The 27,315-nt window shown below is 22.5% G+C and overlaps 6 protein-coding genes across 6 annotated transcripts; 4 read left to right on the top strand and 2 right to left on the bottom strand.

Annotated features, from left to right (window-relative positions):
* Nucleotides 1–51: 51 nt before the first annotated feature.
* LOC122851766 (membrane metallo-endopeptidase-like 1) lies at nucleotides 52–4,827 on the bottom strand. The gene is made up of 14 exons (XM_044151222.1): nucleotides 4,547–4,827; nucleotides 4,235–4,396; nucleotides 4,070–4,150; nucleotides 3,791–3,996; nucleotides 2,809–3,006; nucleotides 2,501–2,741; nucleotides 2,319–2,436; nucleotides 1,224–1,494; nucleotides 1,041–1,153; nucleotides 907–968; nucleotides 790–841; nucleotides 646–713; nucleotides 315–580; nucleotides 52–254 (listed from the first exon to the last, which is right to left on the bottom strand). The coding sequence occupies exons 1-14, from the start codon at nucleotides 4,689–4,691 to the stop codon at nucleotides 75–77; spliced, it is 2,163 nt and encodes a 720-aa protein (XP_044007157.1). The 5' UTR covers nucleotides 4,692–4,827; the 3' UTR covers nucleotides 52–74.
* Nucleotides 4,828–6,066: 1,239 nt separating this feature from the next.
* LOC122851776 (protein sarah) lies at nucleotides 6,067–8,426 on the top strand. The gene is made up of 5 exons (XM_044151235.1): nucleotides 6,067–6,418; nucleotides 6,769–7,045; nucleotides 7,107–7,296; nucleotides 7,367–7,519; nucleotides 7,605–8,426. The coding sequence occupies exons 2-5, from the start codon at nucleotides 6,803–6,805 to the stop codon at nucleotides 7,727–7,729; spliced, it is 711 nt and encodes a 236-aa protein (XP_044007170.1). The 5' UTR covers nucleotides 6,067–6,418; nucleotides 6,769–6,802; the 3' UTR covers nucleotides 7,730–8,426.
* A 741-nt stretch (nucleotides 8,427–9,167) lies between these two features.
* On the bottom strand, nucleotides 9,168–12,496 carry LOC122851765 (cullin-5). The gene is made up of 4 exons (XM_044151221.1): nucleotides 12,396–12,496; nucleotides 11,245–12,094; nucleotides 9,830–11,175; nucleotides 9,168–9,760 (listed from the first exon to the last, which is right to left on the bottom strand). Exons 1-4 carry the CDS (start codon nucleotides 12,459–12,461, stop codon nucleotides 9,566–9,568), a joined length of 2,457 nt encoding a protein of 818 aa, XP_044007156.1. The 5' UTR covers nucleotides 12,462–12,496; the 3' UTR covers nucleotides 9,168–9,565.
* A 1,871-nt stretch (nucleotides 12,497–14,367) lies between these two features.
* Nucleotides 14,368–17,136, top strand: LOC122851760 (protein BTG3-like). The gene is made up of 2 exons (XM_044151201.1): nucleotides 14,368–14,713; nucleotides 14,818–17,136. The coding sequence occupies exons 1-2, from the start codon at nucleotides 14,423–14,425 to the stop codon at nucleotides 15,232–15,234; spliced, it is 708 nt and encodes a 235-aa protein (XP_044007136.1). The 5' UTR covers nucleotides 14,368–14,422; the 3' UTR covers nucleotides 15,235–17,136.
* A 2,234-nt stretch (nucleotides 17,137–19,370) lies between these two features.
* Nucleotides 19,371–20,386, top strand: LOC122851758 (mitochondrial inner membrane protease subunit 2). The gene is made up of 2 exons (XM_044151200.1): nucleotides 19,371–20,113; nucleotides 20,177–20,386. The coding sequence occupies exons 1-2, from the start codon at nucleotides 19,808–19,810 to the stop codon at nucleotides 20,384–20,386; spliced, it is 516 nt and encodes a 171-aa protein (XP_044007135.1). The 5' UTR covers nucleotides 19,371–19,807.
* A 2-nt stretch (nucleotides 20,387–20,388) lies between these two features.
* On the top strand, nucleotides 20,389–22,584 carry LOC122851757 (KICSTOR complex protein ITFG2-like). Its single transcript, XM_044151199.1, has 6 exons — nucleotides 20,389–20,661; nucleotides 20,746–20,929; nucleotides 20,999–21,261; nucleotides 21,334–21,956; nucleotides 22,027–22,261; nucleotides 22,328–22,584. Exons 1-6 carry the CDS (start codon nucleotides 20,389–20,391, stop codon nucleotides 22,541–22,543), a joined length of 1,794 nt encoding a protein of 597 aa, XP_044007134.1. The 3' UTR covers nucleotides 22,544–22,584.
* Nucleotides 22,585–27,315: the final 4,731 nt, after the last annotated feature.

Here is a 27,315-nt window from a genome sequence, read left to right as displayed (position 1 = left end):
TTTAATTTATGTCACTTACATCGTTTTGTTATTAACAGCTTTTTTTAAATAAAATGAAACTTGATTAATTAAAATTATCTCCAAATTGAGCATTTATTAACAGGATTCATTGGAGCATCAGGAGGACAACTAAATGCTTTAGAAAAACCTTTGGTATTACTTATTGCACCATTAACTCGCCATTTGTAAGGTGGATGATCTGTTTTTGCTAATGGATTTAGTAAATGTTTCCTCGTCTCATCACCACAAAATGTCTGTAATAATAATTTAATTAATATTATAAATTTATTTTTAAATAATCATTTTGTACATACATTTGCAAATCCTAAAAAAAATAACTGATCATCAGTAAAATCTTGTAATCCAGGTATTTTTAATTCTTTAATTTTTCCTTCTTTTTTCATTTGTTTATAAAGATCATAGCTCAAATCAAGACCTAAATTATCAGCAACATTTTCATCAAGTGTCTCATTTTCATTGATATAAATTGGCTCGTTTATTGAATTTTTTATAATTTCATATTTTTCATATTGCTTATAGAAACATTGTGAATCATCAATGAAAAATTGTTCTTTACTATCTAAAATATTTATCAATATTTTATTATACAAAAATGACCAATCAAATTTTATATTTTAAACTTACTTCTACTTGTAAATGCATGGCTCATTTCATGTGCCAATATAACACCAACTTGGCTGTATACAAAAACTCTGAAAAAAAATATTTTAAATAATTTAAAAACAAAAATATATTTCAACTAAATGGTAATTTAAAAAAAATACTTACGGTGGTAAATCAATATGAAAAAACGGGAAACGTAATAATCCAACTGGCAAGACTAAAAATGAATAAACAAATAAATAATTTGATAAATAATAAAATATTTTATAATAAAAATATTACTCATGAGATTTTGATGAATATCATAATATGCATTTGCATTTAATATTGATTCAGATGACCATCTAAAAATAAGAAAAACAAATTTTATAAATTCAAGATATATATTTTAATTTGTAAATTTAATTTTTACATACTCTGATAAATAAATATTTCCATCAGTTGTATCACTCAGTAATCCAAAAGTTCTTTTCATTTGATATTTATTATATGCCAAATAACTTTCGAAATAATCAAACTGAAGATTAAACTAATTAGAAAAATAATAATTATTATTAAAAGACTAATGTAATTGTTTGTATTTTTAAATAAATATTTACCTTTTCATCAACTGTATTAACATGTGTTAAATTTAAATACCAATCTGGATATCCAATGTTGTATTTCATATTGTGCAAAACATCTGTTGGATCCTGTCCAACTCTTCCATTAACTGAATTAAATGATATACCAATTTTATTAATTAATTTTATAATTATTTTTTCAGCTAAATTTTTAGCTTTATAACGTATATTTTTATCAACATATCTATTTAAAAATTCAGCGCTAATGATATGTTGAAAACGATTTTGAAATACACAAAATCTCCATCTGTAAAATTAATTATAACTTTAATTAATTATTTATTCAAATTTATATACATATTATTTGATAATAATGGATGAAAAAAATTGTTGTATTGACGAGGAGGAAATTGAAAATATGATATATGTTACTCTATTTTTCGTCAGTGTCCTGACACACTTCCATATCTTTATCTGATTTGTTTACATATACATTATACGTCACATTGTTTGCCAACAATATTCAAAAAAAAAAAAAAAAATTCTAATTTTAATAATTACTTGGTCCCATGATTACAATAAAAATGTTTAATTTTAACTGAAATTAAAAGCAGTGTTTAACAATGTCCTTGAATAAATTTTTTATAATTTTTTATCATATTAATTTTGTAAAAGATAAAAAATAATTTTACATTTATTTCAGTTAATTTATATAGAAATATTATTTAATAATAATAATGGATGAAAAAAATTGTTGTATTGTTGATGACGAGGAGGAAATTGAAAATATGATTATAAATGAAGTTGATGGATTGCCAAGTTTACATAAAAATTATCAAGATGATGATATAGATTATGAAAAAGATAGACCAGATCCAAGTGCAAGAACACTTGATGATCTTGTTCATGATGAAGATTTACCAACATCTGTTATTGTTACAAATGTTGATCCACGAGTATTTATTGATGACGACGTAAAGGTAGCTTTTTATCGAAACAAAATTAAAATTATACACTGTTAATTAATTAAATAATTTACAGGCTAAAATTGAAGGATTATTCAGGGCATTTGGTAAAGAAGCAACTTTCCAGTATTTTATTTATTTACGAATATTTATATTATCAACATACCTTGGTGGACTTTCAGTAAAACTATATAATTCTTTTTTAAAATCATTTGCTATTGAATACATTTTGGCATTTGTATGTTTCATATATCTTTTGACAAATGTCCAGTGAATATAATTAACTGTAATAAATAATAATTGATATAGCTATATTTAATTTATATAAATTAATATTATAAATATTACCAGTTGTTTCTAATGAATTATTTTTTAAAACTTCAACTAAATCATTGATCAATGTTGGTGGATAAATTGATACTCTATTATTTTCATTAACAATAATATTTGAATCAGCTGTTCGTAAATTAAAAACACTGATCCAATCAACAGCTAAATGTGGATGATTATCAATTAATTCATTCCAATTTTTTTGGATATTTTTAACTGTCATTATTTTTAAATTTTCACTATTTTTACGTAGTGATACCTTGTTATAAAAAAGAAGAAAAAAACAAATTAATATTATGATTTTTTATTATCAATATTAAACTTACCAATAGTATACTATTTTCAAATGCCATCATGTTCATGATTGATACTATTGTTGATAAGGCACTACGTGTTGAATTTATCATTTTTTGTAATTCAATTACAGTTGAATGTAAGTATGAAGACACTGCTCGTCTTCTTGATGATACTAAATTTTTTTCTCTCAATGAACTGATGATAAGTGGTGGATCAGTCATTGTCATCTTGAAATTAAATTAAAAAAAAATTTATTAACTTGAATATTAAAAATCAGGAGAGTCATATAATATAGCTACTTTTTTTTTTTACTAACAATTTGTTTGTTTATTAATTTTATCAATAAATAATAAATCTAGAATTCTAAAAAACAAGTCATCATCATTCTGGTTTACATTGAAAATTCTTGTCTAAAAACAAATATTAATTGAATAAATTTTAATAACAATCAAATGACTTTTAAGCATTACTTTTTAACATAGTTTTTAATTATTTTTTATCATCCTGTTAAAGCTAACTGTTGTAATTTAAATACAACTCATCGAGTAGTAAATTTTTTTCTAATTTATTTTATTTCATTTCTCTGTCTTTTTATTTCTATTATGACCCAAGTCTATTGACTATTTTTTTTTTGGAAGGTCAACCTCTTTATTAAAAGATGACAAAAAATTTAATCAATTATATTTCATGTACCAATGTTTAGCTGATGCTAATTCATCATGATAAAAGAATGATGGTAGTGATGACAACACCACCATAAAAAAATTAACACCAGCTTAAAATTGATACATAAAATATACCCAGCATGATTTAACATTTAACTATTTTATCAATCAACCCAAAAGAGAACTAAAAAATGTAAAAAAAAATAATTTAGTTGGCCATATTGATCCATTTCTAATCCACGATTTATATGACTTGTTTTTTAAAATAATTTTTATATTATTTGTTAATTAAATTAACAAAAAATTAAGTGTCTATTATAGATAAAAAAAATAAATTTATTTATACACTGAGTATTCGTGATTCTGAATTATGAGGATCTTTTTTTACATCAACTGTAAAAATTGATGAATGACCAGCAAGTTGAATATACTTTTCGTGAATATCAATCCATGATATATCAGTTTTATTCCATTCATTCATAATAATTGGCCAATTATCATTGTTTCTAAGGATCCATAATAAAGGATCAATTCCTCGTTGCTCAATACGATCTATAAAAAAAATTAAAAAACAACAATAAATTATAAATTAAACAACTAAATATATTTTTTCTTTTGTTCTTACCAGTATCCATACATAATTTGTACATATTTTGAGCTTTTCTAATTGATTCAGTGTCATTGTCTAATCGATTTTCCAATATTTCTAAATATTAAAATCACAAAAATGAAATTATTATAATTTAGTAATTTTATTATTAAAAAATTGTTAATATTTTTATAAAAATACCTCGTAATAAATTAATTGTTTCATTTTGTACTTGTGCAAATCTACTCCATTCACCAGAAAATTTTGGAACTGGATTTTTATCAACCCATCCACCACATGCGTACTCAAAAAATCCATCACATGGATTTTTTTTATCATTGATATTATCAGCAATCACTGAGCCTAAAAAAATTTAAAAATAAATTTATTTAATTTAATATAAACAATGGGAAAGTAGTCTAGATACTTTTCTTCTTTACAAACAATTTTTATTATTTTTTTAAAATATGATTATTATGTATTAATATTAATTTAAAATAATAATTTAATTACCAATATTTTTGCATGTTTCAGTCATACATATACCATCAACATCATCAACTGGTGCACCAATCACGTAAGTGCATAAAATGCATAATATCAAATGAACAATCCACAATATCATTTTTAAATTCTTCAATTTATCACTACACATCATCTCACTGTTTTTTTTTTTTTTTTTTTTTTTAATATAAAGCTTTTATTCTTCTACATTGCTTTTTATACTTTTTTTTTTAATTTTATCTATTTACTGAATATTGTAATAAATATAAATTTAACAGGAAAAAAAAAAACCGCGCGTGTACAATTATGACGTTTTATTTTTCGTAAATCATATTTGATATTAAACTTTTTTTTTTTTTTTATTTTTAATTCTTTATCATGTTTCAAGCCGCTTAGTCAATGTCGCTTTATTAATGACTTAAACTTAGTAATGTAAATTTTTTTAATATTTAATTTATTTGTAATGTAAATTTTTTTTTTTTTGTCAATTTAATTTATTTGTTTTGTCGAAAAACAAACTTTAAAAAATCACGTATGTTACTCAAAATTCAAACGTGATTATCACGAAAATAAAAATGTCAAATGAATTTATAAATATAATAAAAATAATAATAATAATTTCATTGATAGATATACACGTAATTAATATCAATAATAATAATTTTAATAATTAATAAGTAATATTGAATTAATTATTAAGTGTAAATAAAATTTGTTGTTTGAATAAGTAAAAAAATTTCGAATGAAAAATTTTGTAAAATAACTGACAAATAATAATTTATTTATTGTTAATTTTAATAATTAATATTATATTTTTATTTTAATTAATGATATATATTTTAGACATACAAATAAATCATTGAATAATCCGTTTATGACACTGTGTTACAATAATATTTATCATTTTCCTTGATTATTAAAAAAAAATAAATAACTTTGTGAGAGAATATTTCATTATCTGAGAGCAGAGCAGAGCAGAGAGTTGCTTTGCTGATAGTAATAGGTCCACTGGTCATCACAATCGATGAACCAATTGATCTTTATGTTATTTATCTCTACACATGCTTTCTAAACATAGAAAATTAAAAAAATAATAATAAATATAATACACCGTAAAAAAAAAAAGCGCGGCAAAACAGCGCCACTTTACAAATGCATTAAAACTTTATCAATTAAATTTTTTTATTTGTTTGTATATGGTATAATTAATAATGAATAAATATAATCAATTTATTAAGAAAATTATTGTTTAATAAATTCATTAAATTAATATATTAATTTAAATTTGAATTAATTTTTTTTACGATAAATAAAATAAAATAAAATGTTTATGAATTTTTATAAATTTTTATAATTAAATTGTGGATTTATTGTCATTTTTTTTTTGTTAATATTTAAACAATTGAAAAACTGTTAAATAAAAATATAAAAGATAAGTAAATATAATAATCGAAATAATAAAATTTTAATATATTTAAATTGTGCATTTTCAAAATGGCCGATTGCGCGCGCTTTTCATTTTATTCTAATTTATTTATATTTATTATTATTGTCTATTTTTGTTTTTGTGTCTCAACACTAGTCGGCAGTTTATCAAATAAAATTAGTAATAATAATATTGTGTTGTTAATTAAAGTGATAAATAATGCATAAATTTATTTAAAAAATGAAAATAATTTTGTCTTGTTATTGTTTTAAATTATATTATCAAACAATAATAATAATGGATTATATTTTGTGAGTTATTCCCAGGTGACATTTGTTGTAATACACATTACACACACAATCAAAAATCTAGACGTAATAATATTTATTTATAATCAAAATAAATTTATTGTTTAATAATAATATTGCTGTCATCATAACCTAAAAAATAACAGGGTAATTATTATTTTTATTTATTTTTTTAAATTAAAATTTTATAATATTATTTTTAACAAAACGAAAAAGATACATGTTACTCTATTTTTCGTCAGTGTCCTGACACACTTCCATATCTTTATCTGATTTGTTTACATATACATTATACGTCACATTGTTTGCCAACAATATTCAAAAAAAAAAAAAAAATTCTAATTTTAATAATTACTTGGTCCCATGATTACAATAAAAATGTTTAATTTTAACTGAAATTAAAAGCAGTGTTTAACAATGTCCTTGAATAAATTTTTTATAATTTTTTATCATATTAATTTTGTAAAAGATAAAAAATAATTTTACATTTATTTCAGTTAATTTATATAGAAATATTATTTAATAATAATAATGGATGAAAAAAATTGTTGTATTGTTGATGACGAGGAGGAAATTGAAAATATGATTATAAATGAAGTTGATGGATTGCCAAGTTTACATAAAAATTATCAAGATGATGATATAGATTATGAAAAAGATAGACCAGATCCAAGTGCAAGAACACTTGATGATCTTGTTCATGATGAAGATTTACCAACATCTGTTATTGTTACAAATGTTGATCCACGAGTATTTATTGATGACGACGTAAAGGTAGCTTTTTATCGAAACAAAATTAAAATTATACACTGTTAATTAATTAAATAATTTACAGGCTGAAATTGAAGGATTATTCAGGGCATTTGGTAAAGAAGCAACCTTCCAGTATTTTAAATCATTCAAAAGAATGAGAGTTAATTTTAATACACCAAGTTCAGCAGCACGTGCACGAATACAATTACATCAATTACATTTTGGTGACACAGATATTAATTGTTATTTTGCTCAGCCTGTAACACCAATTGGTAAAATCTAAAAAAAAACCATCATTTTCATTTTAAAAATATATATTAATATTATTATTATTAACTTTAGATGTTGAAGATCGTCATCTTCAACCACCAGCATTGACAAAACAATTTTTAATATCACCTCCAGCATCACCACCAGTTGGATGGGAACCTCGAGAAGAGGGTGAACCACTTGTTAATCATGATCTTCTAGCAGCAATTGCTAATCTATCACCAGGTTTATTAACATTTACAAAATAATTAAATTTATTTACAATAAATATATTAGCTAATAATAATGTTATTTATGTTAATTTTTTAAGGTGAAAGCCATGAATTACATGCAGGTGGATCTGGTCAACCAGGTATTATTGTTCATGTTTGTGAAAATCCAAATATTCCATCAGCAAAACCAATAATTCCACACACACGTTGTCCTAATCATTAAAAAAAACAATCATTTAATATTATTTATTTATTAATTTATATTATTATTATTATTATTTTTATTGTCAAACAAAGTTTAATGGCAATGATATCAGAATCTAAATCCATCCAAATGAAAATTTGAAGAGAAAATAATAAATTTTATTAAATTAGGCCAATTAATCAGCCAATTATATAAAATATATATCAAATTACAATTTAAGATTGTAATTAAATACTCATGTTGATAAAGAAAATTGTGATAAGAGCATTGCACAAATTAAAATTATTTAAAAAAAATTTATTGAAATGATATATTTTAAAAAAATCATAAAATAAATAATAATAATAAATGATATAAATTAATTTGGCTACTCTGTACTTGTTCTTTTAAAATATTTATATTATAATATTACAATGTCTTTATCAATAATAATTGTTGTTGTCAAAGCTCTTATTTTTTCTTCGTAAATTTTGGATTATAAAGTTGAAAATTTTAATTAGTTAATCATTTGTTGTGGATTGTTTGAGTATAAAAATTACTATGGCTTGATTAAATTGAAAAGAAAGAAAATTAAAATTGATATTTTACTTAAAAATCTAAATATATTTAAAAATATTTAAGCAACAATTTGTGACATTGAATAAGTCTGATGATTCATGCAAGAGAAAATAAATAAAATACTTAAAATTTCAAAAATATCTCATTTAAAAATAACGAAAAAAAAAATATTCATGTTCAAGTTTACGTTGTTCTATAGATATAAAATAAAAAAATTTCAATGTTATTCTTTGATCTCAAATTTACAATTGTCAATGTTGATTGTACCTTGCAAATTTATTAACTCCAACGAAGAAAACTTGAGCCATTTTCTCAGGCTAAAATAGGAAAAAAAAAATCTCAATGGTCGATGTGAACCAAAGATAAATTTAAAACTTCAAGTGTGATCAATATAAATACTTATTTAAATAAAAATAAATGTCAGGTACATCTTAAAAATAACAAAAACTTTATCTTTTGAGTTAAAAAAATGGTGTGAATGAAAATTTAATGTGTGCTTTGACGAGTGTGTATATAAATAGTCTGATACAGTAAATTGAGACAAAAAAAAAATCAAACAAAGCTAAAAAATTATTGTATTTATGAAAAATAAAATTCAATAAATTTCAAATTAGTATTTTACGTATATAAATTCAACAGTTCAACGAAAAAAAAATTAATTAAATACAAAAAAAAAAAGGAGAAGATTGATAAAGTACTTAAAAATGATGAATAAAATTAATAGGAATTTGTTTGAATGCTCAGACACCGGCCTAGGTGCTAAAATTAATATTAATAATAAGATTTAAAAATTAAATAAAATTAAATAATTATACATGTTAAATTATTGAAAAAAAAATATAAATAAATAAAATTATTTATGAAAATATGATTTAAAAAAAAAAACATATCCCAAAAATTTTTATTATTATTTTATTCAGGCTTCTTACATTTTTTAAAAATCGAAATAATCTATTGTTAAAAAAAATTAATTTAATTAACAAATGTTATTTAATTTCTACTTAAATTCACAAAATAATTATTTATTTATTTTCAAAATATTAATTACATTTGCTACTAGTTTATATTTAAAAAAAAGAAAAATAAAAAAAACCAATAATTTAATATTAAATTATTATTTCAGTTTAAAAAATAAAAAACAAAAATTGTTTCTTTTTTGAAATAAAAAAATTAAATTCATAATTAAATACAACCATTGTTATGAATAATTATTACAAAAATATATAAATATAACTGCTTGATAGATTGAAAAAAAAAAAATAAAAATAATAATTTGAATTGATAAATTTCTTTTTGTTACGCCATGTAGACAAATGTATTGATATCATCATCATGTCGACGAATGTATTTATGTTCAATCAACCATTCAATTTGTTCTTTAATCATTTTTTTACTTGGTAAAAACATATTTTTTAATATATCAACTAATTCAGTTTGTAATTGTGCATTGTTAATTTTTTTTCGCATTTTTAATATTTTTATTATGGCCTCCTGAAATAAACAAATAGAAATTAATTAATAAATAATAATATAAGTCAAAAAATGATATAAATTAATTACCTGAACTCTTAAAATTCTTAGCTGTACAATACACTGATTATCCTCTTCTTTACTTCTCTCAGTTGATAATTGTAATCTTCCAATTAAATTAAGTCTACCACGTTTTTGTGTTTTACCATTTTTAACAATAGCAAAATCTTGATTAACCCAACAACGTGTATCATGAGCAAAATCTTTTGGACTATTTGCTGGTGGTTCAACAAGTATTAATTGTTTTCTTAATTTTGGAAATGCACAAAGTGACCATAATGTTCTACGTAATTCTGGATCTGGTAGCTCAGTTGCAAGACGTAAATTTTCATATGATATTTTTTCAAATGGACGTTGATTCCATGCAAATAGAACAGCCATTTGAAATGTTGTAACATCAACATCAAATCTACCAACTTGATTTGTAAATGTTATTGTACCATTTGACATATGATGATACCATTGTAATTTTCTACCACTATGTTTTTTTTTATAAAATTCTTCAACTTCTGGTATATAATCTTCTAGTTGTAATGGTAAACTAACAGTAACTCTTTCACTACCACGTGCCCATGCACCAGCATTTAATATTTTAATATTAATACTATCAGCAATTGTTTCACGACATTGTTCTTTAAATTGTTGATTAAGATCTTGTGATACTTTAATATCTTGAAACATTCTTGCTAATTTATTAACATAATCTGCTGGCATACCAACTTCACGTAACCATTCAACCATATTTTCTTCTTTTTCTGAATCAGCTGATGTATCTAATATTAATCTACGTGTTAAATGTGCTTTATGATAACGCATAAATACATCTTTATTTTGTACGTATTTTAATACTAATAATACATCACGTAATTTACTTTCAATTTCATCTGATGTTAATTTTTTACTAAGTGGAGTTTTTCTAAGTAACATATCACAATAATTTGCTAATAATTCTGGACATTTTGATTCTGGTTGTCCATTTGTATTTGTATTATTATTACTATTTGGTGTTGGTGCTAGTGTTGATGTTGGTACTGTTGTTTTTGTATTACCAATTGTTGTTGTTGGTCCACCAGATCCTTGTCTTGATGGTAATTCAAGTCTAAATACTGTTGCATCATTAACAACAAGTTTATATGCTTTATCACGTGCTGTTAAAAAACGTGGATCATCATCAAATGCTTGTTTAACAAGTGTTGAAAATTGACGAAATAAATCTAATAATCTTTCAACATATTTTTCAGAATCTTGTGTTATAACATCAATTGCAGCCATCATATCAGCAAGACCAGCACTTGATATATGTTTTTCAAGATCAATTAACATTGGTCCAACACCATCACTAATACGATCCATTAATTTTAACATTAATCGAAGTTCTAAAATATAAAAAAAAACAATAAAAAATCATTATAAATTATTAAAATATATTTAAAATAAATATTTACTTTCTGTTTGATGACTATTTATCATTCTTGAACATTCAGCAAGTATTGGTACTTTAAATGTTGCAACTAATACTTTAACACAACAATCAATTAATAATTGTACACTTGTACTATTTGGTTCTAAATATTTTTTAGCTCGTAATTCTTCTTCACGTAATTTAATATCAGCATATTTCATATAATCTTCAACACCATGTAATTGTAAATATTCTGGTGCTTTAATCCAATAAAATTCTTCAGTTGCTTCAATATATGCTGCTTCAAAATTTTCTCTATATATTTGTAATTTATCAGCTGGATTTGAGCATAAATTAACATATGATTCTCTAACACCAATAACAAGTTGTGAATCAAATGCTTCACCATTTCTTTCAGCTCTAACTAGTCTCATTGCTGAATCTTGTAAACGTTTTTTAATATCATTAAATATACTTTGATTCCAACTATCTAACATTAATTTTCTGATAATACTTTCATCAGATTGATTACGTTTTTGTGCATTTATATTTGTTTTACCAGCTAATGAAGATTCTAATTGACGAAATGGTGTTGGTAAATAATTACATTGTGTAAAAAATTTTCTCCATTCAGCAATATATGATTTTAATAATGCTTGTTCTTCATGATGTTGTAATACACGTTGTTGTGCTTGTTGTATAAAATTCATAATATCTTGTTTTAATGCATCACGTAATTTTGGTGCACCAATTTCATCCCACATACATACTAAATGTACAGCATAAAATAAATCTTGCCATTCACCTTGTGTAACTGTTTCTTGTTTTAACAACTTTAATATTATTGGACGCATTGCTGGCCATTTGTCCTCAAATGGAAACTGTCCTCTATCCTATTATAAAAAATAAATCATCAAAATTATGATAAACATAAATTTATCTATATAAAATTAATCGAAATAATAATATTATTTTTTCTATTTAGAAATTTTAACATTTCTACAACAACAACAATCATCAACAACAATTAAAAAAACAAAAAAAAAAAAAAGCCAAACATTATATACATTTAAAAAAACATATTCTTTTATTTATTTATCAACTTGTTTGTTGTTACTAATAATTATACTTATTGATTTTAATTTTTTACTAACAAAAATAATATTTTTGTTTATATTAATAACAACAACTAACCTTTAACATAGCGGCCATCATAAAATTTTTAACATGTCCTGCACAAGTGTATCTAATATTGTACATTTGCAATGTATAAAAAAAATAATAATATTTTTTATTTTGCACTAAACGAGAGAGAGAGAGACAGTAATTAAAGAAAGAGAAAAATACTCAAAGCTACTTGATTTACAAAATAGATGTCAGTTGATGTTTGTTACTAATGACTCACCAATTCTTGGAAGACCAATGAAAATACAGCTATACTTTTCATTGGCTTTAATACATTCGACGTAACACGTGTTGAATCGCACTATACCGTTGGGTTTTAAAGAGAGTGAGACGTGAGTTCAGTCAAGAGTTGATGGCAGAAGCGGCGTAGTTTCGTCAGCAAAAATAAATAAAAAAAAAAAAAAAAAAAAAAAGAGACAAGGAAAACACAGACGATGCGTAAGATTCCATTTGATTGTTTATTTAATATTAATAATAAACTGTTGATTATTAAATTGTGTATTGTGGTGTGATTGTGATGTTAAATTTTAGATAATTTCTATAGTAAAATTAATTGTAACGCAAATTAATTGGCTTTTTGGAGCAAGAGAAGGTAACATACTTTAGTGTGGGGTCTATCAGTGTGTGTGGGATTTTTTTTTTCCTTTTTTTTATTATATACTCTTTTCCTCTTGATTTTTTTTTTATATAAATTGTTTTTTTTTTATTCTTTTTACTTGGAGAGTAGAGCTCGTTTTCACGACAACTCTGTGATGTTATAAACGAAGTATATTTCAGGAACAACGCGTACAAGCACGTACATACTGGTACGACACACAAGAATGAGCTGGCAGAAAAATAATTTAAAAATATATATATAACTTGTTTGTTCTATTGTTGCTGATGTTTTAAAAAGTGCATTGATATATCCAGTTGCAAAAAAAAAAAAAAAACGTTGTATGTTTGATATACGATTTATGAATATTTAATTTTCTTTTTTTTTTAAAAAAACATTCCTTTTTTTGCTTGCTCCAATTGTTGTTCAATTGGAGAAAATACAATCACCAGAAACTGTTGTTTTTTTATATTTTCAACTAACCTTTGTACGATTAAATTTCATAACCTCATTTTTTATTTATAAAAATAACATATTATTTATTGTGTTTTTTATTATTAAAAAAAAACATTTTTTTTTTTCTTTTTTTTTGAATTTCTTGACGTTGTGTTTTTTACTAAATTGTGCAATTATAAATTGGTCATAAGTCAGTTTTAAAATACTATTTTTATAAACATTTTTTCAATGTCGTTAAATTGATTAAAATATTATTGATGAATAGTTTTTTTTTTTAGTTTTATATTTACAGATTTCAGAATGATTGTTTAATTGTTTTTGATTTTTTTTTTTTTTGGGTTTATATAAAATGTTAAAAATAATATGAATAATTATTATTGATGTGGTATGATGGATAATCAATTAATTGTGGTGTTAATGTGTATAAATAATATTCAAATGGAATTTTATTGTTATTTAAAAAAAAAAAAAACATTTTTCGTATATTTTTTTTTTCTTTTATTTAATTATTTAAAAAATTTATTAGCTCATGTTTAAATCACTGTTTATGCACATGTGGAGTTGTTTGATGTTAATAATTATTATAAAATGATAAACGAAAAAAAAAATCAATAGTAAATTTAATTGAAAAAAATTATTGTATGAAAAAAAAATTCAAATGGAGAAAGTTAATTTTTAAAATTATAAAAAGTACATTTTTTTTTTTTTATACTTTGTCAATTCAAGAGAGAGAGAGAGACAGTTTAAAAATACCTACTATTTTTATAAACAATATTTTCAATGTCATAAAATTGATTAAAATATTATTGATAAATAATTTGTTTTTATTTTTATCTTTACAGGATATACATTAGAAGAATTTGAAAAATTAAAAAAATTTTTGCTGATGAATTGATAAGGAAACAACAGAAATAATAATAATAATCCAAAGAATTATTAATATATATAAAAAAAAAATTGTAAAAATTATAAAAAAAAAATAATAATGCGCAACGAAATAACAGCAGCTGTAATTTTTTTAGTTCAGCTTATCGAAAAAAACGAAAAATTTAGTACAGATCAATTGGATTGTTTTCGTAAACGTTTAATTGAATTATTAACAGAACGTTTTAAAAATCATTGGTTTCCTGATAAACCACATAAAGGACAAGGTTATCGTTGTATACGTGTTAATGGACACAGTAGAAGAGATGAAACATTGGCAAGTGCTGCAATTGCTGCTGGTGTTAAATATGAAGATTTATCATTGCCAGTTGAATTAACAATAATTATGTTGGTTGATCACTAGCATCTTTATTTCAAATAATTTCTAATGATCAATCATCATTAATTCAGGTTTATTAAATTGTTTTAATTATTATTGTTTTACTTTTATTTTAGAAGAATCCTTCAAGTAATATTATGGAGCAACAAGTTAAGCCAAAACCATTGAGCTTATCAAATCAAAATAATCAACAACAATCGTTATCATCATCTTCATCATCAACATCATCACAACAACAACAACAACAACAACAAAACAACAATAATGTTGCAGGTAGGCGTCGCAACTTAAATAGTCCAAGACCCCATATTGCTAGAAATCGTTCGTGGTTTAATCATTCATTCAATATGGGCTTTGGTCCACATCCAATGAATCAACCCTGGTACAATGTTATGCCACCACATTTTCTCGGTGGTCCATCACCACCACCATTCATGGGCCATCGAGGTAATAAGTGGATTCATCCATCATCTTATCCAACTGGACCCACACGTTTTCATCATTGGTCCCCAAAAACAACACTAAAAGTCTAAATTAAATTTATCAATTGGTATATTTATTAATACAAATTATTTTTTACTACAATCAAGTTTAATTTAACAAATGTTCCTAATCAATTATTAACATAAAAAACAAAATTCAAACAAAAGCTTTAAAAGATTTTTAAAAAACATTTGAATATAATTAAAATAATAATTCATAGACTTGAGGAACAAAATTTGGGATCAATTAATATTTATACAAAAAAAAAACTGACCGCTTTTAACAAATAATAATTCGATAATGGCTTACGATTGTTACACAATGCAAAATGAATAAATATTAATTTGCAATTAAATGTAACAAATAAATGAAAAAATATTTCACGAATGATTTTAATAATCAAAGTAGTTAAATGTCGTAAATTAAATAGATAAAATTCCGAATGCAAAATTGCTTGCTATAACGGACTGTATTTACTAAAGAAAAAAAAAAAAAATTATAAATATTATTGGAATGGTGATAATGAAGGTGTCAGCGGCCTTTCGCAAATTTATAGTTTTTGTTTATTATTTGTTTTTTTTTTTTTCGTGTTTTTAGTCATATATATTTAAGGAAATCAAAAAAAAAAAAAACGACGATTATTTATAAAATTCATAGATGAATTTTTAATTGAAAAAAAAAATTTATAATTAACAAATTTTCAACAAAAAAAAAAGTTAACTTTTAGTGTGCAGTATTGATTTTTATGTATGGCTTATAGTTAATATCATTAGTGTTGATTATTATTATTATTTTTATTTTCAATTTGAGCAATTGAAGAGAAAAAAAATTAAAATGAAAAATAGTTTGTTAATAGGAAATTCGAATTTACAAATTATGTCCACGCACGCAATTGTTGTCGTTTTAATTCAAACAAAAGAATACAATAATTTAAAAGAAAAATAGCAACATATATTTAACAATTGTTTGTTGTTTTTCTTTTATCCTTTCTTTATTTCGAAAGTTAACAATATGACAATTTCGTTAGGCTGCCTTGAGAGTTAAAAATAATAATGTCATGATTAATTAAAATAGACGGAATATATATTTTTAATTTTTCTTTACTTTTTGCATGTTTAAAAATATTTATATTCAAATCATCATACTGTCCTACTAATTTTCATTATAATTTTAAGTCGAATTGTTGATTTTAACGAGTTATGGCGTAGGCATAATTTAATTTTCGATAATTTATCAATTATATATTAATGAAAAAAAAACAAAGAAAAATTATTAATAACTGAAAACAAAAATTAACTTTGAAAATTTATTATTTTCAATTTTTTTTTTTTTTGAAACAATTGTACCTGTGGTGGTCTTGGATGAATTTTTGCATTTTATAAAAATAATTTTTTTTTTTTGTTTTGTTATTATTTTTTTGTTTTTCTAATAATTTTTTCATAACATTTAATTATTTAAAAAAAAAAGAAAAGCTATGTATTTTCAAGTTTCATTTTTGTTTTTATTTATTTAGTATTTTTTTTTCTTTTTGTAAGACAATTTTGTCAATTGATAGGGAAAATATGGGACTGGCTCAATATATTTATTTAATCTCTAACCAATACCGGCATGGTACATACATGTAAATATTATATTTGTATACGCTCTACAATATGTAAATATGAAAAAAAAAACTAATGAAAAAAAAACTAAAAAACAAATGGGAAAAAAATATGAAAAAAAATATATATTATATATACTTATATTGTAATCGAAAAATCAAAAAAAGAATCGAAAAAAGATGAAAAAAAAACCATAAATCGTGATATACTCAGAAATTTTTATTACAATTTTGGGCTTTATATTATATTGGACAATTCGAGGATCATATAAAATAATAATAATATTATTGCCAATGAAATTATGTCTTAATTAAAAAATAAAAATTATAGAAAAAAAAAAAAACCTCGAAGTGTCCAAAACTTGACTGTACAAAGCCTGTGATAAAACAAAAAAATTAAAAATAAAATAAAATAATCCAGGCTTTAATCGCAAATAGCGCAATCGAATATTTTAATTTGTATATTATTATTATTATAATTATTTAATGATTTTGTTTTTTTTCGTAAAATTGATACAGGGTCGAATTGATAGACATTGAATAGTAATATTATTCATCGAAAGCCTTATGATAGTACAAGATAAAAAATTAATGAAATATAAAAAAAAAAGATTGGATTGTCGATCAAAAATAAATATTAGTTAAAAATTTAATAAACAATATATAAGAATAGTTTTAAAAAAATCAAAGCATTTTTCAATAAATTTACCAAAAAAAAAAATAAGAAAAAAAATTATATTTTCTTTTTATTATTGTTTATAATATTAAAAAAATATATATTATTATTAATAGAAAAAAATAATGAAAATATTATCATTTATTTAAATAAATTTGTTAATTTTTTTTTTTTTTTAATTTTAATTTACAATGGCTCTCGAAATCAATGGTCGACGAATGTAGGACAGTCAATTGACTAAATAAAATATTATTTCATATGTTATTTGATATAAAAAAAAAAAAAAAAAAATACGAATGAAAAAAAAAAAAAGAAAACACAAATTATTTTATTGTTGTATATCATTATTAATAATTGATAAAATTTATATTGATAAATTATAGAGACAAAGCAAGATTGCATTCGGGCACGTATGTTCATGATTTATATTATTATTATTATTATTGTTTAACCATATATTAATGAAAAAAATATTTAAAAAAGAAAAAAAAAAAAAAGAAATATATAAATGTATAATTATTATAACAATTACTATTTTTTTTTTTAATGGGATTTATTGTTTATGGCTACGATAGACATCAGTGTTTAGATGGACTTTGCATTTTTTTTTTGTTTTGTTTATTATTAAATTATTATTTTATTTCTTCTTTATAAATATTATTATAATTATATTTAATGGAATAATTAACCATGCTGTTTTATATTGCCCTCACGTGTTACTTTTTCACTAAAAAAAGAGGAAAGAAAAAAAAAACATTAAACAAATAAAAAGAAAGATTATATAGCTTTTATTAAAATCCCAATGTTGTATTAATATTTAAATAAAACAAACAATTACAAATGCCTATATTATATACATATTAATAAAAATTATATATATACACATATGTTATAACAATTAAAAAAAAACAACTGATAAAATAATAAAATATCAAATTCCACGGGTTTATGTTAAATGATGCAAATGGTGCAATATTATTAATGAAAATAATAAATGAATATTAAAATGAATATAAAAAATTGTGAAAATAATAAAAAAAAATATATTAAAATAGATAAAAATTATTTTAAATTTAATGTAATAATGTTTTTCATAAATTAAAAATGATTGTTTAATTGTTTTTGATTTTTTTTTTTGGGTTTATATAAAATGTTAAAAATAATATGAATAATTATTATTGATGTGGTATGATGGATAATCAATTAATTGTGGTGTTAATGTGTATAAATAATATTCAAATGGAATTTTATTGTTATTTAAAAAAAAAAAAACATTTTTCGTATATTTTTTTTTCTTTTATTTAATTATTTAAAAAATTTATTAGCTCATGTTTAAATCACTGTTTATGCACATGTGGAGTTGTTTGATGTTAATAATTATTATAAAATGATAAACGAAAAAAAAAATCAATAGTAAATTTAATTGAAAAAAATTATTGTATGAAAAAAAATTCAAATGGAGAAAGTTAATTTTTAAAATTATAAAAAGTACATTTTTTTTTTTTATACTTTGTCAATTCAAGAGAGAGAAAGTACGAGTAACTATAAAAAATATTAAAAATTTAAATAATAGCTAGTGAGCATTCAACAAAAATAGAAAAATATAATGTCTTTGAATAAAAGTCAATTTTTTATCTTTTAAAATTTTTCAAAAAATGTAAAATTATAAAAAACAAAAATAAATTATAATGAATTTATATTTGAAAAAATAGATAATTATATTGAAAAAAAATATTGTTTTTTTCTGCAAACACATGTTTATATGTTGTTCGTAAAAAATCATTTTAGTGACAATTAATTAAAAAAAATTTGTTATCACTGCATCAAGAATAAAGTTTTGCAAATTAAAAAAAAATTATTTCATTAATTACTGTTTGTTATTTTCCCTCTCCATTAATTTTCAGAAATCTACCAAGTGACAACTAGAAACTACAGAGATTTCGAAATGAAAAAAAAAACTAATTTAGCATAACAAAATTTAAAATAAAACATAATACTCATAAATCAATTACAAAATTAAGAACAAAATCTAATCATCAACATAGTCAAGTGCCAAGTTTAATCAAATGACACAAAATTATTATTTTGTCATATTTATTTTGGTATGTCAATATAACCTCAAAAAGAAATCGAAATTCAACAGCTGTTTTGAGTTTTCATAATAACAAAGTCAAATAATTACATAAAAATTAACAGTGTTTTATAATTATCAACAAACAAAATAATTTACAATTAAAAAAACATAAAAAAACATTAAAAAAATAAAACAACAAAATATCTTAACAACAACAAATAATATTGAATAAATCTTTCTGAATTTTTATCTGAAAAAAAACAAAAAGATTACATGGGATTGCGACCAGTGATTAGAAATATTCTAATTGGAATACCAATTGGAATAACATTTGTCGACACAGTTGGTTATGTGGCAAGAGTTGAAGGTGTCTCAATGCAACCATCATTAAATCCAGATAATAAAAAATATGATTATGTTTTTTTAAATCGTTGGTCAATTCACAGTTATAATATTAATCACGGTGATATTATATCATTTACATCACCAAAATATCCAAGTCAAAAATTGATAAAACGAATAATTGGTCTTGAGGGTGACGAAATCAGAACAATTGGTTACAAATATCCAGTTGTAAAAGTAAATAAAACACATTAAAAAACTAGCTATAAATTAAATTTATTAATTGTTAATTTTACTTAGGTACCTGAAGGACATTGTTGGGTTGAAGGTGATAATACTGGTCATACTGTTGACTCAAATACATTTGGTGCAATATCACTTGGTCTTATAAGTGGCAAAGCAACTTGTATTGTTTGGCCACCAAGTAGATGGCAATCACTTGGTCCATCAGTACCAGCTACTCGTACACCAATTAAATTATCAAAAAAATATCAACAAACAATTTTATAAACATGTCAGAAAAAAAACAATCATCATCGTCATCATCATCACAGCAACAATCATCACCAACACAAAATCAACAACAACAAATACCACGTTTAAAAACATCACCAATTCAAAATAATAAAATGGAAAATATGAGAGCTGTTAATTTTTGTAAAAAACTTGTATTTGATTTACCAGGTTGTGTTTCACAAAATGGTCTTGCTATTGGTGATGTTGATAATGATGGTGATAATGAACTTGTTGTTGGAACAATTCAGGGTGATTTATTTATATTTAAAGTTAGTATTTTAATTATTTTTTTTTTCATAGGTTTAATTAACTAAGATTATTAATTAGTTATTGTATTTTTATCATTTCTTTAGGGTACAGAACTTTGGCAAAAAAAAAGTGGACTTGGAATGATAACAAGTATTGCCATTGGTGATGTGTTTAATTATGGTAGAAATGCACTTGTTGCTATTTGTGGTGATGGATGGATTAATATTTTTTATAGTCCTCGTTCAGTTAATTCAAACATTGGTATAAAAGATCCTGTAGAAAAAATAGGTAATATATTGATGTAAATATTAAAATAATATATAATAATAATATTTTTTAATAACAATTGTTTTTTAGTTAAACATTTTGATCAATTTACAATGACTGATCAATTTTCTAGTAAAATGGAACGTGTACATTTACAAAGAATACCAACAAATACAAAAGTTGTACTTGTTGCTGATATTGATAATGATGGAGCAAATGAATTGATAATTGCATTAACTGATAGAGTTGTTAGATCTTATCGTTGGTTTAGTAATGCCGATATTGGATCTGGTACATTTATTGGTCTTAATAAATGGGAATGTGCTGGTCAAATTGGTGGTGTTGGATTACAAGTAATTACATCTTCTTTAAATATTATTAAACAATATATAAAAGTTTATTTTTGTTTCCTTTTTTTAATGTAGCATACTTGTGATGGAATTCCAACACTACTTGTTGCTCAACCAGGTGGTACATTTATGAGAATAAAATGTAATATTGATGATTGTAAACCACAAGATGATTCTGAGCTTAAACATGAAACAACAGCAAGTTGTGTTGATTATCAAACATTGGGTATATCAAGAGCAAGAAATCCAAATATATCAACTCAAATACTTGGTAATTTAGAACCAGAAATTATAAATTATCATGATTCTGATGAATCACCGTCAATATTTGTGCCAAAACAATTAAATACAAAAAATAAAATTAATGATAATAAATTACCATTAATAATAAACAAAGAATCAACATTATTTTATGAAAATAAATTAAATTGTTTACCTGCAGACACTGATCAAGTTGATGGTAATATAATTGGTGGTAATATTATACTCGGTGATATTGATGTTAAAAAGAAAAAAAAAATACTTCCAACATATGAAGACTTTTCAAAAAAAAGTAATCAATTAATTGAAAGTAATAATGATAATTTAAAGATTAATAAAGAAAAAATTGTTAAAAAAAATAATGAAAATAGTAAACCATATGCACTTGCAACTCTTGATGGTACAATTATTCTTGTTAGAGATGAAATTATTTTATGGTTTGTTAAATTATATTATTATTAAATTAATTTATTAATTATGCAAATTATTAATTGAATTAATTTTTAGGGCAATGCAAGTTGATCATCAAATATTTGCTCTGGGACGTCTTGACATAACTGGTAATGGTTCTGATGATATCGTTGCTAGTGCTTGGGATGGACAAACATACATTCTTGATCAATCAAAAAATTGTATACGTTTTCAAGTTGAAGAACCAGTTGCAGCATTTTGTACTGGTAATTATAGTGTGTCATCAGGAACAAAAACACCAAGTTTAGTTTATCATACATTTTCAAATAAGGTAATTTTTTAAAATCCAAAAAAAAATATATTTAAATTATGTTATTATATTTATTTATAATTACAGATTTATATTTTTCATGATATTGTTTTGCCAAGCTTGACAATAAAATCACTATCACTTATGGATTGTTTGAGTGAAAAAAATCGTGTTTTTGTTGATAAACTTGTTGGCAATTTAAGTGGTACTGAACGAGCTAAAAAAATTAATAAATTAACAAATTATTTGTTGTATGAAATGAATTCTGAAGACGATGATATTGATGACAATATATTATTATAGTTTATTGTAAATATTCATTGATATAAATTTCAAATACAAATGCAAAGATTAAAATTTTAAAAAAATACAATTAATGTCTTTTTTATTGAATATTTTTCCCCAGCTTATCAGATATCCGGTTCTTTTTTTTGTCTTAATAATCCAGAGTTTTAAATAAATACTGGAAACAATGTATTGATTAATCAAATTGCATAGAACAATTAATTTCATATTTTATTTTTAAATTTAAAGACAACCTTTTCAAACTTAAGTAAATAAAAATTTTTTAATTGTTAATAATTAATAAATTGTTGTCTGACGAGCTGTAATAAATAAATATACTATCAGATTTTGATCTCTCTTATATACTGTCAATTCGATCAATCGAAATGCCGATAAAAATCAGCAAACCACTGAAAATATAATCTATTGTTATTGTTTATTTTTAAGATAACATATATTATTAAAAATATATTTTTAGGGAATCATTATCTTTGAGGCAGACTGGTGTACACTATATAAACAGATAAAATACAAAGAAATAGAAAACAAATAATAAAATAAAATAAACGGCACCAAACGTTTCTTTTTTCACGAGATATATTAGATTTTACCAAAGTTTAGGAAGCTAAACTACAATTATTTGATAAGACCCAATGACTGAATGCTCTCAAAAAGTAATGATATGATAATTGGACTAGAGATAATTTTGCTCAACTGTTTTACTGAATACACAATGATAAAATTTTCACGACTTTGATGGAGCCAGATGTGACAGATCAGATAATTCCTACGAGAGAACATTTGGGACCAGCCCTTTTGTCTCCTACTCCAAGAAACTATACAAGTATATGAATACATCTTGAAAAACCAAGACAAATCAGTTGTCGTTGGGTACCACGAACTGTAGATACATAATTTCCAACTTTACATATTCGTAACCACGCATTGAGTGACGTCTTTTAAAAAATAATTATATTGTTTTTTTTTTATTTCTATATATTTGAGTTTTGTAAGTATTGTGATGCCTATGAAGGCAGGTGAATTTGATAAAAATTTGAGCCATATTGTGTAAAAAAAAAAAAAAGAAACACCACTTTGTTGGCCATCCACCTGAAATAGAAAGAAGACTTTTTAATTGGTTCAAAATGAAAATACGTGTACTTCTAAGTATAATAAATAAAATTTTAATTTCTATATATACCATATTATCAATCGAAAAATATGCAATTAACACACGAATGAATTATTTTTGTCTCTTATGTATAAATTTGAATAATATAATATACATTGTGGATATATTTTAATGACAATTAATTTTTAAAAGCAGTAAATAAAATATTAATTTATGTTCATTTTAAATAAAGTTTTAGCAATTATAACACTTGCTGCTTTTGTGATATACTTTGTACTGCCTGGCTTTGCCAATGGAAGAAGCTTGCCATCAAATCAGCCGGATAATTTTTTATTAGTCTTATCAAAAAAGGAATTTTTAAATGTACAATATCCTCAAAAAGATGAGAACATACAAAATATTGGAAAGGAAGATTTTACTAATCCTTCTTATATTGATTATTGGTATGTCGACATGACTTTTAGTTGTGCAAATAATAGTATTTATGTTTTCAAAGAAGAATGCACGTTGAACGGTAAATAGTTTAGTTTAAAAACAAATATATATATATATATTGTTTTTTTTTTACTAATGTACATTGCACGTGCAACAAATTATTTATTGTGAATATTTTTTCAGATTGCTATTACACACTTGATGTAATGAACTTTGATGAAAATAACAAATTAAAAACTGTTACTCATGTCAAGGATATTTTTGATGGTGCACAGTCAATTACATCAGATTGGACTACAGGAAAAATATATTGGACTGTATCTAGTAATAAACAATTCTCAATTAAAGTTATAGATGAATCATTTGAAAAATTAGAATACATTATTCAACCCAATAACAAAACTTATATGGGAAAACTTCGTGTTTATCCAAAGCAAGAGTGAGTAAAAAATAAAATTAATTTATAAAATAAGTTGATAGATCAACAGTTGTATAAAAAATTTATTAATTATAGTTTATGATTAAAAAAAAAACACATAATAATAAATAAATGAATTAATTGCATAATTTTTGAATTATTAAATTTTTTTTTCAGCGAATTATTCTTTTTATCTGATGATAAACTTTGGTATACTTCTAATTCACTGAATAGTAATGCAAGTTTACTATTTGAGTCTGGAAAAGAATTTCAAAAGATAGATGACTTTACTATCGATTATGCAACTGATAAATTGTATTTGATTGAAAGTTTTGAAGGTCATTCTATTTTGAGTGAGTATTTATTATTAATATTATACATTCAAAAAAAAAAAATAACGAAATTTTTAATTTATTAATTTTTTAATTATGCAGAACATATTGATATTGGAACTTCTGGTCGACCATTAAATGTAAACGATATTGATGAAATTGGAAGAATCCCTTTTTCTGGTCACAATTTAGTAGCGTTTAATAATAAAATTTATTGGACTTTATTTAAAGATCGGTAAGTTTTTATTATTTATTTTTTATCTTAAAATAATAAAATGTACTCACTGTTTAGTTTTAAATAACATTATATATTTTTTTTTTTTACAGTGTGTCAATATTGTATTTTAAAAATAACAATGAGCCAGCTGTTGAAATTACCAATTTATCAGGAAATAGCAGATTGTCTTTTGTCTCTTCAAGTTGTCCATGTGGGTATAATTAATTCATTTCTTTTTTTTTATGTCTTTATCTATCAAATTATTATAATACATAATATTTTTATTAATTTTTATTTCATTTTAGCTTCAACTGCTGAAAAGAAGGAACAAAAAAATTATCACTACTCCGAAAAAGATAATGAATTCATGAAGAATTATTCAGATACAATATATAAATAAATTGTACTATTTTCAACAATCAGTTAATTTGTTTTAAACAATCATTCTTTTTAATTGAAAAAAAAATATTTCTGCTTTTCTGTTAAAAAAGAATGAAAAATTTTCAAAAAATTTACACGTATATTAAAGTAAAAAAAAAAAAAAAAAATTCAATTAATAATACCTATATGAAGAATATTTATTAAAACAATAAATACTAATAATTATAAATTGAAAAATAAATTACTTGTCAAATTTGTTAATAATAAAATATAAAAAAATTACAACAATATATTTCAATTAATCCACTCAAGCATTACATATGATTTTTCAATATGATTTTCAACAATTTGTTGGTTCTTATAACAATAATTCGGCAAAATTATCAGAAAATACAGAGTATAGCCTCTCATAATAATTTCTTTTTCCTTCTAATTAAGAAATTAATTTACAATATTGTAATTAAGAATATTATATCAACGAATCCAATGAATACATCTATTTATATTTTATAATTTCAAACTGTAAGTCACGTGTATTTATTATTTAAGTTAATTTCAATGATCTATAGATCATATAATTCTAATTATAATATAATTATAATTCTAAGTTAAAAATTTAGATTAAATAATTGTGTTCGTTGAGCTTCATAATAAACATTTAAATATGGACAACACAATATCATATAGAAATCTTAAGTCTTCTTGGTCTTTTCTTGGTCTTTTTTTATTATTTTTGGCTGTAGAAAAAACTGACTCTCTTTCACTGGTCACACTTGTTAACAACATCATCAACATGATAAAAAAAAAAAGTAAGTTTATAATTTAAATTTTAATCAAATGATTTAATTAATGTTTATATTAAATTGATAGATGATCAATTTACATCAGTTGATATTTTAAAAATACATTTTTAGGAAATCTTTGTAGCTGATATTGAAAAAAAAAAAAATGATTAAGGATAAAAGGTTAGGAGATTAAAAAATCAAACAAATGTATGTTTTTTTTTTTTTGTTGTATTTTTTTTTGTTAATTTTCTGACAAAAACAAAATAACAAAACCAATAGATTCATAATTATTAAATAACGAAATAAAGAGATAAAAAGAAGAATAAATTAATTATTCATTCATGGACAACTGGAAGAGACGAAAGACGATTTGCTATTTACTGATAAATTGGTGATATCAACAGTTTTCTCCCGAGCATTTTTAAAATACAGTTTCTCTATATATGAATACAGTATACTGAAAAAAAAAATATATAATGTTATTTAACACTAAACAATGAGTATATTTTTATATATTTTTAGATAAAAAATAGATAATAACTTACTTATCTTCGTACAAAATAAAATAAATTTTATCATCAAACGCTACTAAATCAATAACAAATTGAGAATATGTTTCGATTTCATTAATATTATGTACATTTAATGGTCGAACAGAAGTTTCAATATCAATAGATTCTAAATAAATAAAAATTAAAAAATTAGAATTTTTTTTTTCTTTTTAATGTTGAGTATTAATAATAGATACTTACGCAAAATAGAACATCCTGCAGAACTTTCAAATATGTACAATTTATCAGTTGCATAATCAATAGTAAAATCATATATGTATGAAAATTTTTTTCCAGACTCAAATAGTAAACTTGCACTATTATTCAGTGAATTAGAAGTATACCAAAGTTTACCGTTAGATAAAAATAATAATTCGCTGAAAAAAAAAATTTAATAATTTAAAAATTATGCAAATAATTCATTTATTTTATTATTATGTGTTTTTTTTTTTAATCAGTAAACTATAATTAATAAATTTTTTATATAACTGTTGATCTATCAACTTATTTTATAAATTAATTTTATTTTTTACTCACTC

Source organism: Aphidius gifuensis, linkage group LG3 (assembly GCF_014905175.1).
Source record: "Aphidius gifuensis isolate YNYX2018 linkage group LG3, ASM1490517v1, whole genome shotgun sequence".
Taxonomy (NCBI): domain Eukaryota; kingdom Metazoa; phylum Arthropoda; class Insecta; order Hymenoptera; family Braconidae; genus Aphidius; species Aphidius gifuensis.
Note: the sequence above shows the minus strand (reverse complement) of the source record. Positions and strands in the feature narration are given on the sequence as shown.

What these genes read in the sequence shown, in the direction of transcription:
- LOC122851766 (XM_044151222.1), bottom strand. Translation starts at nt 4,691, where the DNA reads ATGATGTGTAGTGATAAATTGAAGAATTTAAAAATGATATTGTGGATT. An exon ending in TTTACTGAAAGTCCACCAAG is followed by an intron (nt 1,495 to 2,318) that starts GTATGTTGATAA and finishes TTAATTTTACAG; the next exon opens with ATGGAGATTTTGTGTATTTC. An exon ending in GGAAATATTTATTTATCAGA is followed by an intron (nt 969 to 1,040) that starts GTATGTAAAAAT and finishes TCTTATTTTTAG; the next exon opens with ATGGTCATCTGAATCAATAT.
- LOC122851776 (XM_044151235.1), top strand. Translation starts at nt 6,803, where the DNA reads ATGGATGAAAAAAATTGTTGTATTGTTGATGACGAGGAGGAAATTGAA. An exon ending in TTATTGATGACGACGTAAAG is followed by an intron (nt 7,046 to 7,106) that starts GTAGCTTTTTAT and finishes AATAATTTACAG; the next exon opens with GCTGAAATTGAAGGATTATT. An exon ending in TCAGCCTGTAACACCAATTG is followed by an intron (nt 7,297 to 7,366) that starts GTAAAATCTAAA and finishes TATTAACTTTAG; the next exon opens with ATGTTGAAGATCGTCATCTT.
- LOC122851765 (XM_044151221.1), bottom strand. Translation starts at nt 12,461, where the DNA reads ATGTACAATATTAGATACACTTGTGCAGGACATGTTAAAAATTTTATG. An exon ending in TGATGGCCGCTATGTTAAAG is followed by an intron (nt 12,095 to 12,395) that starts GTTAGTTGTTGT and finishes TTTTTATAATAG; the next exon opens with GATAGAGGACAGTTTCCATT. An exon ending in AAATAGTCATCAAACAGAAA is followed by an intron (nt 11,176 to 11,244) that starts GTAAATATTTAT and finishes TTTATATTTTAG; the next exon opens with AACTTCGATTAATGTTAAAA.
- LOC122851760 (XM_044151201.1), top strand. Translation starts at nt 14,423, where the DNA reads ATGCGCAACGAAATAACAGCAGCTGTAATTTTTTTAGTTCAGCTTATC. An exon ending in AATTAACAATAATTATGTTG is followed by an intron (nt 14,714 to 14,817) that starts GTTGATCACTAG and finishes CTTTTATTTTAG; the next exon opens with AAGAATCCTTCAAGTAATAT.
- LOC122851758 (XM_044151200.1), top strand. Translation starts at nt 19,808, where the DNA reads ATGGGATTGCGACCAGTGATTAGAAATATTCTAATTGGAATACCAATT. An exon ending in ACAAATATCCAGTTGTAAAA is followed by an intron (nt 20,114 to 20,176) that starts GTAAATAAAACA and finishes AATTTTACTTAG; the next exon opens with GTACCTGAAGGACATTGTTG.
- LOC122851757 (XM_044151199.1), top strand. Translation starts at nt 20,389, where the DNA reads ATGTCAGAAAAAAAACAATCATCATCGTCATCATCATCACAGCAACAA. An exon ending in AGAGATGAAATTATTTTATG is followed by an intron (nt 21,957 to 22,026) that starts GTTTGTTAAATT and finishes ATTAATTTTTAG; the next exon opens with GGCAATGCAAGTTGATCATC. An exon ending in ATCATACATTTTCAAATAAG is followed by an intron (nt 22,262 to 22,327) that starts GTAATTTTTTAA and finishes TTATAATTACAG; the next exon opens with ATTTATATTTTTCATGATAT.